This window comes from Galeopterus variegatus, unplaced genomic scaffold (assembly GCF_000696425.1).
Source record: "Galeopterus variegatus unplaced genomic scaffold, G_variegatus-3.0.2 Scaffold1885, whole genome shotgun sequence".
NCBI lineage: Eukaryota > Metazoa > Chordata > Mammalia > Dermoptera > Cynocephalidae > Galeopterus > Galeopterus variegatus.
This window is the reverse complement of record NW_007727996.1, coordinates 192,397-210,816: the sequence shown is the minus strand read 5'-3', so window position 1 is coordinate 210,816 and position 18,420 is coordinate 192,397. Positions and strand designations below refer to the sequence as shown.

At 48.3% G+C, this 18,420-nt stretch overlaps 1 protein-coding gene and 1 pseudogene across 1 annotated transcript in view; one reads left to right on the top strand and one right to left on the bottom strand.

Moving 5' to 3' along the window:
• The window catches only part of ERGIC1 (endoplasmic reticulum-golgi intermediate compartment (ERGIC) 1), a gene marked incomplete at its 3' end in the record, with an annotated part of 136,548 nt that extends 132,706 nt beyond the window's left edge, over positions 1-3,842 (bottom strand). Inside the window, exons 1-2 of the mRNA XM_008579444.1 lie at positions 3,824-3,842; positions 3,492-3,673 (exon numbers count right to left, since the gene is read on the bottom strand). Of these exons, the coding sequence (XP_008577666.1) occupies positions 3,492-3,673; positions 3,824-3,842 (201 nt within the window). The remainder of the gene's footprint in view (positions 1-3,491; positions 3,674-3,823) is intronic.
• Positions 3,843-17,690: 13,848 nt separating this feature from the next.
• Positions 17,691-18,094, top strand: LOC103595913 (annotated as a pseudogene).
• The last annotated feature ends 326 nt before the right edge of the window (positions 18,095-18,420 follow it).

The window sequence follows — 18,420 nt, the reverse complement described above, 5'->3', positions numbered from 1 at the left end:
TTTTTTTTTTTTTTTTTTTTTTTTTTTGCAGCTGGCCAGTACAGAGATCTGATCCTGTGACCTTGGTGTTATAAGGCTGCACTCTAACCAAGTGAGCTAATCAGCCAGGCTCACGGAGACGATTCTTGAAGGCCAAAAAGATCTCATGTCCATGTGTGGCTTCTGGCACAACAGGGATGGCTCACCGAATATTTGCTGAAGTGGATAGAATATAGAAGTTGATTTCTGTGGGTGTGTTTCATCTTTGCCTGTTACAGAGGGGGGAGAAGCACTGCCAACCATTAAAGCATCTACCTTTTCTTGTTTCAAGTCGCATTATTATCTCTTATTACCACTCTCCCAAGCTTCTCTTGCATCTCAAAATATTTACAGTGGTTTACAGTTGGAATGTTCACCATCTCGTCACATCCCTCAAATAACATGGCAAAAAAATAAATTGTTATTGTTGAACTCTATGTTGTTACTCCCTGCTTAAAACTCTCCAATTCACGGGCCGGCCCGGTGGCGCACTTGGTAGAGTGCGGCACTTGGGAGCGTGGTGGCGCTCCCACTGAGGGTTCGGATCCCATATAGAGACCGGTCCGCTCACTGGTTGAGCGCGGTGCGGGCACGACACCGAGGGTTGCAATCCCATTGCCAGTCACGGTATGGGTGCGACACCGAGGGTTGCGATCCCATTACCGGTCACGAAAAAAGACAAAAAGGAAAAAAAAAAAAACCTCTCCAATTCACTTAAGTAAAAACCAGGTACCTTAGTAAGGCCAGCCGCATTCAGTGCGATCTGGGCCTTCCTATTCTTGGGCAACTCCCCTCCTGCCCAAAGGTGCTCCAGCCACACTGGCCTCCTTCCATGTCCTCAGGGCTTTGACACTTGCTGTACTTTCTATCTGGAATACCATCTGTATTAGTTTTCTCAGGCTAACGAAATACCACAGACTGGGTGGCTGAAACAACAAAATCTTACTTCTCACAGTTCTGGAGGCTGGAAGTCTAAGATAAAAGTCCTGGTGGGGTTGATTTCTCCTGAGGCCTCTGTCCTTGACTTGTAGATGGCTGTCTTTTCACTATGTCCTCACATAGTCTTTTCTCTGTACATCCCTGGTGTCCCTCTGGGTGTTCTAATCTCCTCTTATAAAGACACTAGTTATATCAAATTAGGGCCCACCCTAATGACCCATTCTACCTTGATTACCTCTTTAAAGGCTCTATCTCCAAATACAGTCACATGCTGGTGAGGTACTGGGAGTTAGGGCTTCAATATATGAATAAGAGGGGCACAATTCAGTCCATAACACTATCCCCAACTCTTCTAAAGCCGGTTTCTTCTCATTGTTTAGATACAGCTTAGGTGACGTCAATTCCGAGAAGCGTCCCCTGATGACCCTCCCTCATCAGTCCCTCTCTTAACACCCTGCTGTTTTTCTCCTTTATACACAATCCATTGTTACCATGTTTACTTAGCTGCCAACTTGTGTGTATTTGTCTGTCTTCTCCAGCAGTGTGTTGGCTAATGTTTAACAACCAGTTATGGGGTGTAGGATGGTGCTGGTTGGGAGAACAGGGAGGGCTGCTTTATAGTGTTTGCCAATTTCATTTTTTTGCAGCTGGCTGGTAAGGGGATCCAAACCTTTGACCTTGTTATCAACACCACACTCTAACTAGTGTTTGCCAGTTTCTGTGGTGTAATATAGCCAACCTCAAGCTACCAACAAGACATCAAACAGTTTTCAAAATTCCTGAAAATCTAACAACCTGTTTTTGCAATCAGGTGAAATCTGGCTCTAACTCCCTCTTTCTGGAATGTAGACTCCATTGAGGGCAGGAGCTTGTCTTCCCTCTTCATAGTAACATCTCCAATGTCTAGGACAGATCCTAGGGCGGAAGTATCACTCAATAATTATTTACCGAATGAATTAAATTATTTAATCCAGCTCCGAAGACATTTCATGAGTTTGCCCTTTTGACCCCTCTTGTGTCCGTGTTGGCCATTTAGCTGCCTGGTCCCCTTTAACCCCCAGTCCTTGTGGTACACCCCTGGAGATATCCAAGTCCCCCAAAGGCCATATGTCCTCTCACACCTCTCTACCCAGACAGCCTTAACCCTGGATGACTTCCACTTAGCTAAAAGTGCCAACATATGTTTTTATCACCCCTGCAGGGTGATGCAACCTCTGGGCTCCCCCAGCCCCCCATGCTACCCTCCCTCTGGCCCCTGCCTACAGATGTCTCTTTCATCCTCTGCCTCCCTGGGTGTTCCTGAGCTGAGTGCCCGGCACACAAGCAGCGCTCACATGAGGGACTGAATGAGCAGCAGAACGGCAATGATGGGGGGGCCCTGGGGGGCACTCAGCTATAGCACAATTTGGTCAAAGGCTGCTCTTGCCCTGGAAGAATAAAAGAAATTCTCTATTCATGAAAGAATGGAGAAACAGATGAGCAATTAAATGCCTGAGCCCAGAGTAATGATGATTAAGGAATGTTGGGAAAGGACGTTATTACAAGGCTCTGACAGCATTTGAAAGCGCTCCGAGTTCAGGAGAGTGCTTTGGGAGGGCAGGGCTGACTGTTATCAGAAGATGCCAGGCCCCTCATTCCTGACCCGTTAGGTCACCAAGAGCTGGGAGCAAGGCTGGGTGCCACAGTTTGTGCTCCACCTTAGCTCCCTGCCTTTTTTTTTTTTTTTTTTTTTAAAGATGACCGATAAGGGGATCTTAACCCTTGGCTTGGGGTTGTCAGCACCACGCTCAGCCAGTGAGCGAACCGGCCATCCCTATATGGGATCCGAACCCGGGGCCTTGGTGTTGTTATCAGCACCACACTCTACCGAGTGAGCCACGGGCCGGCCCAGCTCCCTGCCTTTTTTTTTTTTTTTAAAGATGACCGATAAGGGGATCTTAACCCTTGGCTTGGGGTTGTCAGCACCACGCTCAGCCAGTGAGCGAACCGGCCATCCCTATATGGGATCCGAACCCGGGGCCTTGGTGTTGTTATCAGCACCACACTCTACCGAGTGAGCCACGGGCCGGCCCAGCTCCCTGCCTTTTGAGAGACAATTTGACCTGAAAGAGTGAGAAGGACTGTGGGAAGATCTGAGGAAGGGCCTTCCTACTGGTGGGTTCTTAAATCGTGAGAGTGTAATCTGTAAAATGGGATGACAATAAGGTTTGTCTCATACAGTGATAAAAAGGATTCAATGAGACACTGCTGGATCAGTGCTTGGAATGAACCTTGGCATACAGTAAACACTCAATTAATGCAGGAGGACAATGTTTGTGTTTCTTTAGCCACCAGTATGTCAACTCCGTGGAATAAGGTCACTATCTGTCCCTGCTGTATCCCCAGAGCCTAAAAACAGTGCCTGCACACAGACGGCGCATGAGTGAACCGATTATGTAACCATGTTCTGGTAACAGACCTGGGAAGACAGCTCGATGTCCTGCATGCTTGGTTCCCACCACTCAGTGCCGCAATCTGCCCATTTCCTCACTCACCCCGCGCAGGCAGTGACCACACAGAGCCGATGACTCGGCATGGTACTTCTCTAAACGCTCCATAGGGCTATCGGAATCCCCAGGGCCTGGTTGGTCAGGGTGAGCTGATGACTGGGGGCCCAGTGTGCCACACTTTCCCGTTAGCTGACCTCGGGTCAGCAGGCCGGCAAGACCTTGGGGTTCTGTTTGGGGAAGAAAACAGAATGTGCAACCCCAGGGAGGAGGGACATTGCACAGGTCCCCATGAAGCAGGAAATGAGCCCTGCCTGTCCCATGCCATGGCCTCTCTTGTTTGAAGCTCCCTTCTCTCCTTCCTCTGACCCTGAGCCTACCTTTGTCCTGGTAGGCCATCGGGCTGTCTGTAGTGAGCCTTAGAAATATCGTCTAACAGCTGGGGGGCAAGTTCATGGACCATCTAACAGTAACAATGTGCTAAATAAGTGCTTAATAACCTTAACTGAACACTTTGTGCACAGGCTCTAAATGAAAAGATTTTATTTTATTGACTCTCAAGAGGCACACAACTGTTCCCCAGACATTCTGTTCTTGCTGCAGCCAGGCCTTCTCACAGGCTGTTCCTCAGTTTGAAATGCCCTTCCTGGTAAATAGTCATCCTTCAGCACCTCCTCACAGAAGCCTTCCTCAGTTTGCCCAAGACAACAAAACCACAGCCTCTCATGGGCCCCCAAGTCAACATTTGGGTTTGTGTGTCTGTCTGGCACTGAGCAGTGGCCCCTCTGAAGCCCCAGGCTATGCAACATCCCCTTCTTATCCTGGGTGTCCATCTCCGTGCCCAGCACCTGGTAGGTGCACTGCAGATGTTGGCATCTCCTTCTCAACTCCTTGGCACTTCACCTCCATCTCTTGTGTGTTCCTCATCCCTTTGTCTTTATTTCATTTTTTGTCTTTATTCTAAGAACAAAGCTTGACATGTTATGCACATCTATAAGTGTTAAGTGGAATGACACAAATGAATCAATGACAAAGATTTGCCTGGAGAATCCATGGTCACCCCCAGCAAGAAATCACCAGAACAGGTGGAGGAGAGAAGGAAGCTAGTTGAAGGAAGAGAACAGGAGAAGGTGACGGACCTAACATTTATGGAGCTTCTGTGTGGCTGGGCATGTTTCATTCATTTCCTCGCCATAACCCTATGAAGCTGGCTTTATGATCCCCTTTTTATAGATGAAAATTGAAGGCACAGAGAGGTGAGGGACTTGCCCAGGATCACACAGCAAGCAAGTGTCAGAGCTGGGATTTAAGTACCATCTTCCAAGATCCACCAGTTGGACAGAGAAGGTAGAGGTGTGGCGGGGGGTGGGGGGGTGGGTAGCAGGGAGAAGCGAGGAGAGACTGCAAGACACTGGGGGAGAAGGAAAAGATCAGACTCAATCCCTGGGTGTGCACTGTCCCTGCCTTCCAGATGTCCTGTGTTATGGTTCCCGGGACAGATGTTCGCTGGCCCATGGATCCACCCGACTCCTCCAACACATTTAATCACTTTCTCTTGAGACTGCTCTGCTTTTTGAGGAGTTTTTTTCTTTTTTTTTCTGTTATCTATCCTGTCCTAAACACTTCCCTTTCACTCCTGGGACCAGGGTTTGGGTAACCTTAACCTCACAGGATTGTGCAACGCCCACTGAAGTTTTCAGGAACCCACAGCTTCTCAATAATGCTGAACTTGGTGAAATTTCCCAGTAAACACCTCCTCCGTCTGACTAACGCTTTCTTAGCTTGGCAATGCAATGTCCTATTTTTAAGGAACCTAGTCATTTGGTTTAAATTCTTTATTTGTTTTATTTTAATGACCTTCTGAATCATTCATTTTTCTACTTTTGAACTGATTCACTCTTTGCCACTTCCTTGTATAGAAATCCAACCCGTCCTTTAAGGCTCAGCATCAACCACCACCTTCTCCCGAAAATTATCTTCATCCATATTGCACTCCCTCCAGGAGGACGTATTCCCTCCCTCCCTACTTCCTGTACCGTTCATCTGGTATTTATTATATTGTCAGCATCATTATCATCATCATCATCATCATCATAATATACCAGATGCTTGAGTTATTTTTTATAACCCTCACCATGACCCGAGAAAGAAAGTAATGGCTGTTTCTATTTTACAGATAATGAAACTGAGCCTCAGAGACCTTAAGCCTCTTGCTCAAGGTCACACAAAGTAAGAGATGAAGCTGGGATGCTAAGTCAGCCCACTGGTCTCTAAAGCAAGTATCTCAAAAGGTCGCTGTTTGCATGGGGGTGCCTGGTACTGTGCTTGGCTCTTGCTGTGATCATGGTTTTGAGGTCTGTCACCTCCTATAGACTGTAAGACCCACAAAGTGTTTTGCTCCCTGTTACATTGTACACAATAAATGTCTGGGAATGAATAGCTGATGTTTCATAGATATTGACCAATGGCTGGAGGACTTTCTGTCCTCTGTATAGTGTTAGCTGCTTGAAGCTTTACTCAATTTTGTATTTCTTACAACATCAAGAGCTTGGTAGCAATCTCAGTCAATGCACATTGAATGAAAGAAGGGACAGGCAAGGGCTTGGAAGATTCCAGTAGGCATATTTTCTAGCTGAAAATCTCTGATAGGAAATTTTCAAAAATTATCTCCATAGCTCAGGATGAATGCTGCCAGGCAAGACTCCCTCATCACTTTTTTTCAGGTTGAACTAACAAAATCTTAAAGATTAAGAGTTCGATTGAGTTCATTCAGCACACATTTAATGGGTATCTCCTTTAGACCGGGCCCTGCACTCATAGACTAGTGCTGAATGGGGCAACATGAGCAACTAACTGGGTGGAGGAGGTCCTATGGGTGTCCACACTCCCTCTCACTCCTTCTGGGAGACAAGCTCCCTAGTGCCCTGAGAGCAGACAAGGTTGGAAACTCAGAAACAGGGGGAGGGAGGCAACAATGGCCCTGTTTGGTCTAAGAGAACCAGGCAGGAAAGATCTCAGCATGCCAGCAGCCTTCAAGAAGGGAATGCAGGCTGCAGAGGGGAGACCTGAAGGAGGCTGGTTCATCCCTAAAGCAACATGAACAGGACAGGTCTTTGGCCCATAGAAGGGACAATAGAAGAACTAGACACGGTGGGAAAGGTCTGGGAAGGGTAATAAAAACAAGCCAATTGGGGGTGGCACATGGAGGTGAAGGGCGTTAAGGGTGACCTTATCACTCAATGTAATGCTTTTTCCCTTAAATTCTGTTTTATCTGTCATCAATATGGCTAGCCCTGCTTTCTTTTCGTTTGTCCTTTCTTGATAATCCTGTGCTTGACCTTTCACTTGTAACCCCACAGGGATACTTCTTCTCAGATGGGTCTTCTACTATCAGCCTCTCATTGGCTTTTGGGTTTGGAGTTTGGGACTTGAATTGCAAGCTTTGGCTTTTGATAGGAGCATTCTATCAGGAAGCAGTAGAGCTTGCCTCTGCAGCCAGGCTGCCAGGACGGGAGGGTCGGCAAACACCCTGCTAATGTTTACAGAGCCTCAACCCACACTTAGCACTTCCTCTCCTGTTCCCACGCTATGGATAAGTAAGAGCATCCCATTTGGCAGATGGGGAAATTGAGGCCCAGAGACGTTAAGTAAGTTGCTCAAGGCCACATGATAAGAACATTCAATTGACATGCAGGGGACCATACATTTGGGGTAGATAAACTGATCTTTAACTCAAGAGCTTCTTTTGTTTTGTTTTGTTTTGGTAGCTGGCTGGTACAGGAATTCGAACCCTTGATTTTACCAACAGTGCACTTTTTTTTTTTTTCCTTTTTGTCTTTTTTACTGACCGGTAACGGGATCGCAACCCTCGGTGTTTCGCCCGCACCGCGCTCAGCCAGTGAGCGGGAACCGGTCTCCACATGGGATCCGCACCCTCGGCGGGAGCGCCGCCATGCTCCCAAGCGGCGCACTCTCCAGTGCGCCACTGGGCCTGCCCCCAACAGTGCACTTTAATGAACTGAACTAACCAGCCAGGCCAGCCCTGAGAGCTCCATTTTTTTTTCTTTCTATGGCTGGCAGGTAAGGGGATCTGAACCGGGAAACTTAGTGTTATAACACCGTACTCTAACCAGCTGAGCTAAGTGGTCAGCCCCCAAAGAGCTTCTTGATTGTTGGATTTGGCTGAAAGAACAGAGCCCTGTCCTCGCTTCTTCTCATAGGAAAGGAGGAGACTCAGACATGATGATGGTGAAGCAATAAATAGTAATAGTAATAATACTAGCAGCAAGTACTTGTGGGCCCAACACCGTGCCATGTGCTTTCCCTGTTTCATCTTCACTTTTCTCAGCATAATGAGTGAGAGCATGGACTCTGAAGCCAGACAGCCTAGATGTGAATCTCAGCTCTGCTGTTTACTGACTGTGACCTTGGGCAAGTCACTTTCCCTTCTGGGCCTCAGTTTCCTCATGTATAAAATGGGGCTGATAATAATGCACTTAATATTAGATCCTTAGCACATAGTAAATGGCATATAAATATTACTATTCCATTTCAAAACATCTAATAACAGCTTCTTTCCTTGGCTTATGAAAGGTGAGCATACCAAAGAAAACTGATAGGTGGGAACAGTTCATTTTTCAGAGCTGCAAGCAAAAGGGAAGGGAATTTTGCAATAAAGAAGACATCAGATAGCTATAGTTTCCATTTATAAATGGGGATCAGAGGGTCAGAGAGGGTAAGTCTGTTGCCTGAAATCACATAGCCAACAAGCAGCAGAAAGAGGATTTGAACTCAGACCTGTCTGACGTCACAGCTTAGGTCCTTGATCTTGACGCCATATCACCAGTCCCAGTGGTCATGGAAAGACCTGGTGCCTGGCCTTGCATTGAAAATGGACATATGAGTCACTGGCCATCCCCAGGGATGGCTGGGGAGTGAGAGGAGCTCAGCCACAGGGCAGAATGTTCCACCAGATGTTGAAGAGCAGCTGCCAGCACCACTCGGTCTCTTTCATACTGAGGAAAGGGAGGAGGAGAGAGCATGGAGGATCAGGGGCCGCAAGCCAGGGGAGCACAGCCTGGAACAGGGCCACAACTTGGTGAGTGACGTCAGGCTAACACATCTGGCCTCTGGAATGCTGAGGCCCCAGAAGACAGGCCCAGGTCTCTGCTTCTCCTTGCAACAGGCTCCTCTGAAATAACCCAGGCTGCTTTGTCAAGAAAAGTCTCAGGCTGTCTGTTTTCTCCTAGACAAATCAGCCCAGGAGGTGACAGGCAAAATGAGCCTTCAGTGTCCCCTGATGAAGACCAGGTCTCTGTAGACAAAGTACCAAAAGAAGCAAGGCTTCTGGTTCAGACAGTTCTGCGGTGGATTCCTGGCTATGTAACCCAGACCAGTGCCTTTGTTTCCTCATCTGGGAAATGAGGATCATATTCCTCCTTTGCAGGGTCTAGAGATGGGATAGCATGCAGAGTGCTTGGCACCTGCTGGGTGTCCAGTCAACACTTATGACCACCTGCCTGAATCAATGAATGAATGAGTGGACGTGTTGTATGGCACCCCAAACAGCACAAGCGTGCATAGATGGGTGGGTACCATCCTGCTGACTGGTCTCATTAAGGCAGCGTGCCTGACCTTCCTCTTCTGGTTCCAGTTTCCACTTTGCTCCATGGAGAACAGGTCCTGTCTGGCCTCTTCCAACTGCCAAGCTGAGGGAGGAGAAGCTCGGCCTTTTCACCCTGATCATGCCTGTTGACGGAGGCCCACCTCCTTTTCGATGCTTGTGGTGGTTCTACCTGGGAAAGTTTGGGACTGGCCAGTGTGACTTAATGAGATCAGTGATTCATTTTGGTCCTAAAGGGAACAAAAGTCCAGGTCTTCCCAAGGCCCCCTCTGCTCGAGCTGGCCTCATCTCTTAGTTGGGAAATGAGTCAGCCTCCTCCTTACGGGGTGCTCCTATTTTCACTTTGCCTGAGCCTTCAGAAGAGCAAACAGCAGCTTCCTCTTTTCTTTGCTCTTGAGATAAAAGGTGAGTATACAGAGGGAGGACTGAGAAAGGCAGCATCCCATGGAGGTCCCTGGAAAGCAATGGGATGCTTCTCAAAGAGGGAGCATCTGAAGCTGTGTCCCTCATCACGACCTTTTTCTCTGCCTGGCTAAGGGCGGGGCCTGCAGCCTGCCATCCAAATTCCTTACCTGAAAGGGGAAAAACAAGCCACTCCACAATCTGCCTGAATTTTAAAAAGTATCCTTGATATCATAACTTGCTTAGGGCGCTAGTCAATGACTCCCTGCTTGGATAAACTGCTCAACCTTGATTTCCTCGTCTGCAGAATGAAGATCATCATATCAAGCCAGCAAAATTGTCACAGGCAGCAAAGAAAATAATGAGGATGAACCACAGAGCACATTACCCTGGTGGGATAAATCCCCTCCCTGAGTTTCAATGAGGAACCAGTCAGCGGAGAGGGGTGTGACCTTCCGTGATTTGTGTCTTCGTTCCCACATTAGGGCTCCACTTATCTGGAAGTCACTCCTCCTCTGGCCAAAGGCTGGACCCACAGTTAGCAGAAGCCCAGCAATAGACCCAGAGGAACAGAACAGGAATTCTGAGTAGTGACTGAGAGTCACAGGGTCCGAGCACGTTTCTTTGCTGTCTCGGCTGAGACCATCGGGATACAAAAATGTAGAGAGTAGGAACAGAATATCCTTGGAGACCGTCATCTCAAATAGTGTGACGTGGGCTGAGTCACTTCCCCTATCTGGGCCGCAGGTTTGTTTTTTTTAATCAGTAAAACAAAGACAACAATTCCTACCTCACAGGGCTGTAGGGGCTTGGGCATGTGTTAATGATTAGGAACCTGGCTCTCAGGTTCAAATCAGCCACTGACCAGCAGAATGAGGTCATCTTCTCATGTGGAACCTGGCTTGCTCATTCTATGGTGAGGATGACCCTAATACCTATTCAGAAGGTGGCCGTGAGTGGTTTGCTCACTGGCTGAGCGTGGTGCTGACAACACCAAGCCAAGGGTTGAGATCCCCTTACTGGTCATTTTTAAAAAAAAAAAAAAAAAAAGAAGGTGGCCGTGAGGATCGAATGAGACAGTTGTGTACAGTGCTCATGGCTGGTGGACTGTAACATTCAATAACTGCTAGTTACTGTTGTATAAGTCACTGAGTTCAGCGTCTGGCATATACCAGGTGTTCAATAAATGCTAGCTATCGTGAGGATGATGATGCTATTAACAGAGAACATAAAAATAGAATCACAGAGTCTTAGCCATCAAAAGGACAGTGGAGATCAGAATCTTATTTTAGATCATTCCCTTATATTTCCATGGGGGATGAGAAGACCCAGAGGGGAGCAAACACCCAGCCCGAGGTCGCCACAAGTTAAAGGCAAAGCCTGGACTTTAACTGCTATGACTGCTGCTCTTGGTTGACCCTACTTCACCCAGCAGATTGGGGCCATCTAGAGTAAAATTCATGGGCCTCAGTTTCTCCCTAGGAGTTGCTGTGTGACCTCCTAAGGCATCAATAAGGGATTCAGGCTTGTTGGAGTCATCCAGAACAATCTGGAGGAAATTCACAGTAGCAACAGGGAAACACTGACAGCCCAGCTATTTGTGGGTCATAGTTGTCTCTGACTCACGTGTGCAAGTTCATAGCTCAGAGACAACTATTGTAGATAATAACAATGGTCCTCATTAGGTGAGCAATGACTGTATGCCAGGCACTGTGCCACATGTATACATCTCGCTAATCTTCACAGCAACTCTATGGGCTGAGCACTCCATGACCCCAGCAAACTGAGGCTCAGAGAGGCTAAGGAATTCTCTCGAGGCCCCACAGCTAGTCCCTGGTGGAGCCAGGGCTTCAACCTGGACAGTGTGGCCCTGAGCCTGTGACCCTCCACACCAGCCTGCCGCCCCAATTTATCACACATGTGTCACCCTCCTCACTGATTCACATGGTTTTCACCTGTGTGATCTCACGGTTTCCTGGTGCACAGCCCTGTGAGGCTCAAAGAGTCCGAGCCTTGGGCCTAGCATTGAGTAGGGTCTCATCTCTCAGTAGTTATTCCCAAGCCCTACCACATGCCAGGGCCTGAGCCAGGTGGGGGACTACAGTGGAAGTAAGGTCAGGCTTGGTGCTGGCGATCAGGAGCACGTGGCCTTGACTAGGCAGAAATCAACCTGTCCACAATCTGTCCCCTCTTGGGCACTGGAGGTGGGCAGGGTGGCCTTGATTGGAATGCTCAGCTGGGTAAGGGATGTGCTGGTGTCAAGAGACAGGGATTCTGATCCCTGATCTCTGCCTGCTGGGCACCTTGGCCAGCCCCAGCCCCTTACTGGGCCTTGGATTTTTCCCCCATCAGAACGATGAAGCTGGGGGTGGGTGGGGTGGTCTTAAGAGGTCCATTCAGGTGGCTGAAGCAATGGGGCTATGATTTGCTTCAGGTCCACAACCTGGGTGGCATCAGCCTCGGGCTCTGGTCTGAGTATCCAGTGGGCAGCCCTCAGCCAGTCCTTCTGGGCCAGAGCAGACAGCCTGTTCCCAGTTTGGTCCCAGCAAAGTCTCAGGCTGCATCTCAGATCCTCGGTCGGACTCATCACACACTGGCTCACAGGGTGACATCAAGTGTCCTTATGAGTCCCTACTTCAAGTTGACAACCTCACACCTCCCTCCTGACCTAGGAAAGGTCTCCTTTTGTCTGTGTCCTCGGGAAGATCAATAGCAGCAAAACACATCCAAAGACACTGGGTGGGTTGTGCTTCTCAAAGTCCACGTGCAGACATTTTCTCATTTCCAATTAATGATGACAGGTGCCATTTACCAAGTGCTGCAGGTGCAGGGGGCCTTCCTGCTCTGCCCCTCTCACCCTCGCCGTGCCCCTAGGTGGTACTATTGTTGCTATTGCATTGTGCAGATGAGGAGACCAAGGCTCCAGGAGGTAGAGGCAATTGTGCAAAGTGACAGAGTGGAGAAGTGATAGTGCCAGCCCAGGTTATTCCCTCCCCTAATTTGCACTGTTGGCTCTTCTGCCATCCACAGCACCTCCTCCGAGCCAGGCACCCTGCTCGGTGTTGGGGTGCACAGGCCTTCTCCCTGTGTGGGCCACAGTCTAGGAGAAGCCCCTCGGGTGGTGTTAACACTCATCAGAGGCAGAATGAAAGCCTTCTCTTTGCCTCGACTCCCGCAGCTCTACACCCACCAGCTGTATGACCCTGGTCCCAATTGCCTTCCTTCTCTGTGCCTCAGTTCCAGGGCTATAAAATAAATTTCATATAAGTTAATATTTCTGCCTCGCTGAGTTCTTTTTTTTTGTTTGTTTTTTGTTTTTTGTCTTTTTCCGTGTCCGGCAACGGATCGCAACCCTCAGTGTCGCCCCCGTACCGGACCGGGGACCGCCAACGGGATCGCAACCCTCGGTGCTGCTCCCGCGCCTCACTCAGCCAGTGAGCGGGAACCGGTCTGTATGTGGGATCCGAACCCTCAGCGGGAGCGCCACCGCGCTTCCCAAGCGGCGCACTTATCCAGTGCGCCACCAGGCCGGCCCTTGCTGAGTTCTTGTGAAGAATGAATTAACAAATGCACGTCAATAAGTTACACTGGAGCCCAGCCTAGAGAAGACTCTCAGTACCCAATCAAGGTCTGTCTTTGTTCCATCAGCAAGCACGCTCTGCCACACTGTTGTCAATGGCAACTTTGTTTGACAGCTGAGGAAACTGAGGCTCCGATGGGCCAGGTGGCTTTCCTGAGGGTACAGGGTAAGAGGTGATCTTAAAATGGAGCCCTTAAGGGTCCAAGATGTGTTTTCTCTTTCCCTTGAACCCCCGGCCACCCACATGCCTATGACCTTTCTTCTCCGGGTCCTGTGTTGGCCCGTGAGGAATGTGAGACAAGGGGTTAAGCAGGTTGTTGGCACAGCAGCAGAAACCTCAGGAAGTACTGGCCTGACAGCACTTCTAAGAAAGAGGGAGGCGGAAAGGGACATACTTGACCTGGCCATAGGGCCAGAGGTCAGCCTGGCTCCTGGCCCAGAGGCTGGCCTTTGCGGGGGCCCCAGTCTCCAGTCCATCTTGGCTGAGTCCACACATGAAGTCTGTGAGGCCCTGCTGTGGTCCTCATCCTTCCAGATCCTTCTCCAGTCCTGCTTCTCCTGGTCTTGCACGGTAGATGCCCAAGGCTGAGGCCTGGGGTAAGGTGACCGGGCTGGGCAAAAAGCTCCTGGCCCCCTCTACCATTCAGAGATTCCTGTGGGACCTGCATTTTGGGGTCAGGGGACTTGGTTCTGCCCCTTTTGCAGGGACCCTGGCAATGTGACCAAATGGCTCTGAGCCCTGGTGTTCTTGTTTGTAAAAATGAGAAATAATAGTACTGCCACCCTGGGGATAGGTGAGATCTTAATTTCTCTAAGTACTTGGCCTCGAGTGAGTGCCCCAGTAATGCCAGATCCTACACTTCTGTGTGGGGAAACAGTTGCTGGGACCCTGCTCCAGGCAGTCTTAGGGCTGGAGTGGGGATTTCTCAGTGCTTTCTCATGCTTTAGATTTCCTGCAGGTCTTATTCAGACTCTAGACATTACCTGGGCCAATGCTCTGTGTCTAGCAGGGAAATCCTCAGGCAGGGTCCCAGGGATAATGTAGGTGGGACACTGAGGCACAGGACAATGTGGGGTCCTGAAATTCAGGGCCTGCACCCAGGGTCCCTGAGCCTGGCCTCAGTGTCCTCACAGGCAGTATGAGTATCCTGATATGGCCCTCACTGAGCACCATGTGGCCTTTACACTAGATAATGCAGCACTTGGTGAGTTCTCCGTATCCCCTGCCTGGAGTTTTCTCTGAAACACCCAAAGGCGGGGCCTGGTGGCTATGTCAGGGTGAGGTCACCAGGATGACTTGTCCCCATGACTGTGACCCAGTGGAGCTCCAAGGCTGGCTGGCTCAGGAACCCAGGACCCCCCCACTCACCACAACTCCTCCACCAGCCCTCAGGACCCACTCCAGTAACTCCCAGCTTCTCTGGTACCCCAACCCATGGCGGGGCCCAGGCTGCCAGGCCCGGAAGTGGCCTAGGGACTTTTGAAGGGGTTTTAGAGGGCTTCAGCTCACCGACTCACCACTCATTTCAGTTCACCACTTCAGCCTTTCCTTTCCATGGCTATTTGCTATTTATGGGTGTGTCCTGTCCTTTGAATAGATTAGGAAAAAGGAAGTGAAAGAAGCTCAACCTGTGGGTTCTTGAGCAGCTGCCAAGTCATTTTCATTTTTATTAATTTTTTTAAATGATGCTTGCTTGGAGTGAGAGATGTCAGCACTAGAGAAGCGTGCACATGGATGTGTGGGTGCCTCTCTGCCCTGCCACCCCACCGCCCTCCAGAAGGCCCCGGGTGTATTTGGCTGGGTCCTTGCTGGCTCTGTGCTCTGTGGTTACAGGTCCACGCACATAGGTACATGCCGTCTCACAGAAGCAGCGAAGCCCTGCCACATACTTCAGTGAACATACATGTTGAGCACCTGCTACATGCCGAGCACTGTGCAGACCCCTCACCTTGCTTTTTTCCCTTAATAACATATGCCAGGCATTAAAGATAATCCTTTAGCTCAGCAGTTTTTAGCCCTGACTGTACCTCAGGACCCTTGGGAAGATTTTCAAAGTTCCCTTGCCCAGGCCTCTCCTAGACGAGTAACATCGGAGCTCTGGGGGAGGGATGCAGGTGGCAGGACTTGAGGCAGGTCTCAGGTGTGTAGCTCGGACTATGACTGCTGGTCTGGGCTTCTCTGAGCAGCTGGGATCAGGAGCCAGGCCCCTCCATGTGGTATGTGAGATGGAAGCTAATGTTGTCAGGGGCCTCTGTGTTTAAATCTCACAATGCTACTTTCTGTCTGGGAAAACAGAGGGGAAAAACCAGGGAAATATCTCTTTATTTTAATCATAATGTCATAGCCTCTCTCTCTCTCTCCTTACTGTGCCAGGACCTGGGTAGGTTTGAGATTTCCCCTGTTAGTCTAGGAAAGCTGTTGGTAAGGGACTGGAAGAGGCTACATGCAGAGGGACCCAGTGATGGCTGCCCGTGAAGAGCCTACCCAGTTTATCCTTGAGTAAGTCAGCCCTGGTGTCACCTCTTCTGTTTGTCTCCACAGAAAGAATTTTACAAACACTAACCTCATTCTGGAATTTGGCGTTTTGACAACTGGGTGTCTTACTAACATACCGTGTGTGCATCTGTGTCTCTGTGTGTTTGTGTGTGTGTCTGCGTCTGTGTAGCCTGGAGAAGTGTGTCTTGTTCACCTTGCGTCCCTAGCATCTTGGCTAGTGTGGCCTGTCGTGAGTGTCAATAAATACCTGCCAAATAAAGGAACCTGAGGGTGGCACCGTTTGTGAGAGGCCACTCTAGGCACTGGCTCTGCCTTATTCTGCTGCCTTAGTGACTTCTGTAGGAGGTGTCACTGCTACTTCCCCTGCCCCCAGGTGAGAAACAGATTCAGAGGCCAAAGAAGGGGAGGTGGCAGGTGGCACAGTCTCCCTGTACTCGTCTGCCCTTTACTACCAGCACTCCTGCCCACCAGGAGCAGACCACCTGCTCCTGGGCTTCCCACGAAGGGCAGGGGCTTGCTTAGCCTGGCTCCCACGAGCCACTAGACAAACCGCTGTGATCTTGAGCAAGTGCTTCATCTCTCTGGGCCCACGGGTGCTGGGGGATGCAAGAGTGATCATGACGCTACTAGCAGGATTGGTGCTTGCTATGTGTCCCTGTGCTGAGGACTTTGCCCTGTGAACTCATTCCTCCTCATGCTCCCAAACGATGAGTCCTGTTATGCTCGTAATGCACACATCCTCCCTGTCCCTGCTCTGCCTCTGGCCTCTGTGGCTCCTGTCTCGCTCAGAGGTGAAGCCCCAATCCTTCCAGTGTCCCTTGAAGCCCAGTGGGATCTGGTCCCACTACCTCTGCCTCCTCCCTACTCTCCCCCTCACTCCTCCGCTCTCGCCACGCTGGTCACTACATCCCTCCTTTCCTTCTTCCTCTCTCTCTTTCTTTCCTATAACATATTTTTATCATCCACATACATCAGATCCTCTAACCAAGGTTTTCATTCCTCTCTGTCTTCTCTTCTTCTTTCTATTCTCTGCCAAATCTTTTAGAGAGAGAGTAAATGGTTTGCTCCCTTCATTCCCATGTGAGTAGGGCTTTCCTCCTTTTGCCCAGGATTCTTTTATGTACAGGATAAAATCACATTCTCTCCAAATTAAATATATTGTACTTTTGCCATGCTATTTCTTTCTTTTATTATTCTCACACTAACGTCAGTCTTGATCAAAGACCTCACTAATGAATTAAAATTCAGAAGTGGCATTCTTTTTCTGCTTGGCTGTGGCTTTCCAATCACACTTACTCATTAACTTAGCAAACATTTATCAAGTCCCGTCTGACCTGGACTTTGTTCTAGGATTCTGAAAATAAAGACTATTTGGTCTCTCTCTGCTCTCTCTCTCTCTCTCTCTCTGCTTCCACCAACTTACAATGTGAGACCCCTGGGTCACTGTCGCCACCACCAAATGTGTTCCTTGGACTTTGGACTTCCCAGCCTCAGAAACTGTTCTTCAAAGCATGCCTTGATGAGCAAGCACATCCTGCTTAGACTTGGAGTGACCTAGAAATGGAAATTTACTGTGAATGACAGACAACTACAAACCTGCTTTGGAAATCTGTATACCTTTAGGCTCAAAGGAGCCAAGGAGGATCTAAGTCAGGATGCCAGAAATAATTATGCCGACCTCACTGTTGACTAATCAGATTCCCACATGACTCCTGGGACCCCCCATCGTGATTTTTCTTGATTTCATTCTATAGATTCTTGTGATTTTAAATGATCAAGGAGCATGAGATCTTTAAGCCCCTTTGGCTGCCATCATGCTCCCTTGAATAGCTATCCAAATAAATGATAATCTTTAACACTGCAAAAAAAAAAAAAAGACTATTTGTCCTCAAGAAGTTTGTACTAAAGTGAAGACCCTAATATGTAAAACAATACTGATCCCACATGGTGAGATGTGCTAGGCTACTATAATGCGTTGTGAGTGCTCTATGGTAAAAAAAAGGTGGCAATTACCCCAGGCTATCACAACTGGTCAGGTGTAAACTGAATCTCAAACTGCACCTTGAACTCTTGCCTCCCTGTGGCTCTCTGGTTGAGTTTGCGGAAGAGAACTCAGCACAGAGATTGTCCAAAGCCACAGGGAAAATGGTGAAAAATTCACCATCATCACCACCAAAAGAGTAATTTATAGTTTCGTTTTTCTCTTAAGCTTCCAATTTGGCATCATGCTTTAACCTTGTGTGGGCTTTTATTGCTGAATCCTGGCTAAACTCCTAGGTTTAACATACTGGCCTCAAAAATCACTGGGCAGTTGCATTACCTGTCTACTTCCTTATTACTATAGTAATCGATTACATACTCTTTTTGGAATTAACCTGATGAGTCCCTCTCCCCTCAATTCCATTCATACAATCGCAGGTAACTATGCTAAAAATCAACAGCAGAAGAAATACCAGGAAGAGGCCATGCCAGCATTAAGAGATATGTCTATTAGTAAAGTAAACTAAATATTCTTTCTTGCAGCCAAAAAACTTTACACCAAAAACTGAATTATATGTAGACATGCTAATACCAAGCATTTATTTATGTTTTTGACATAATAATTTTGACCACAGTTATTTTGCTTATCCTTTTTAATACCTGGTATTGAGGCATTAAAAAAAGGTAAGTTGAATTTCTCTCAGATTAATATTAGTATTGTAAATATTCTCAAATATTACTTATTAATAGACAATAAATAAAATACTGCATTACCATAAAAAAACTGAACCTTGAACTGCATCATTTAAAAATATATATATTTATCGAGGTACATTTTAAATATTGTAAAATTCACCCTATTCAAGTACACGATTCAATGATTTTTTGTAACTCT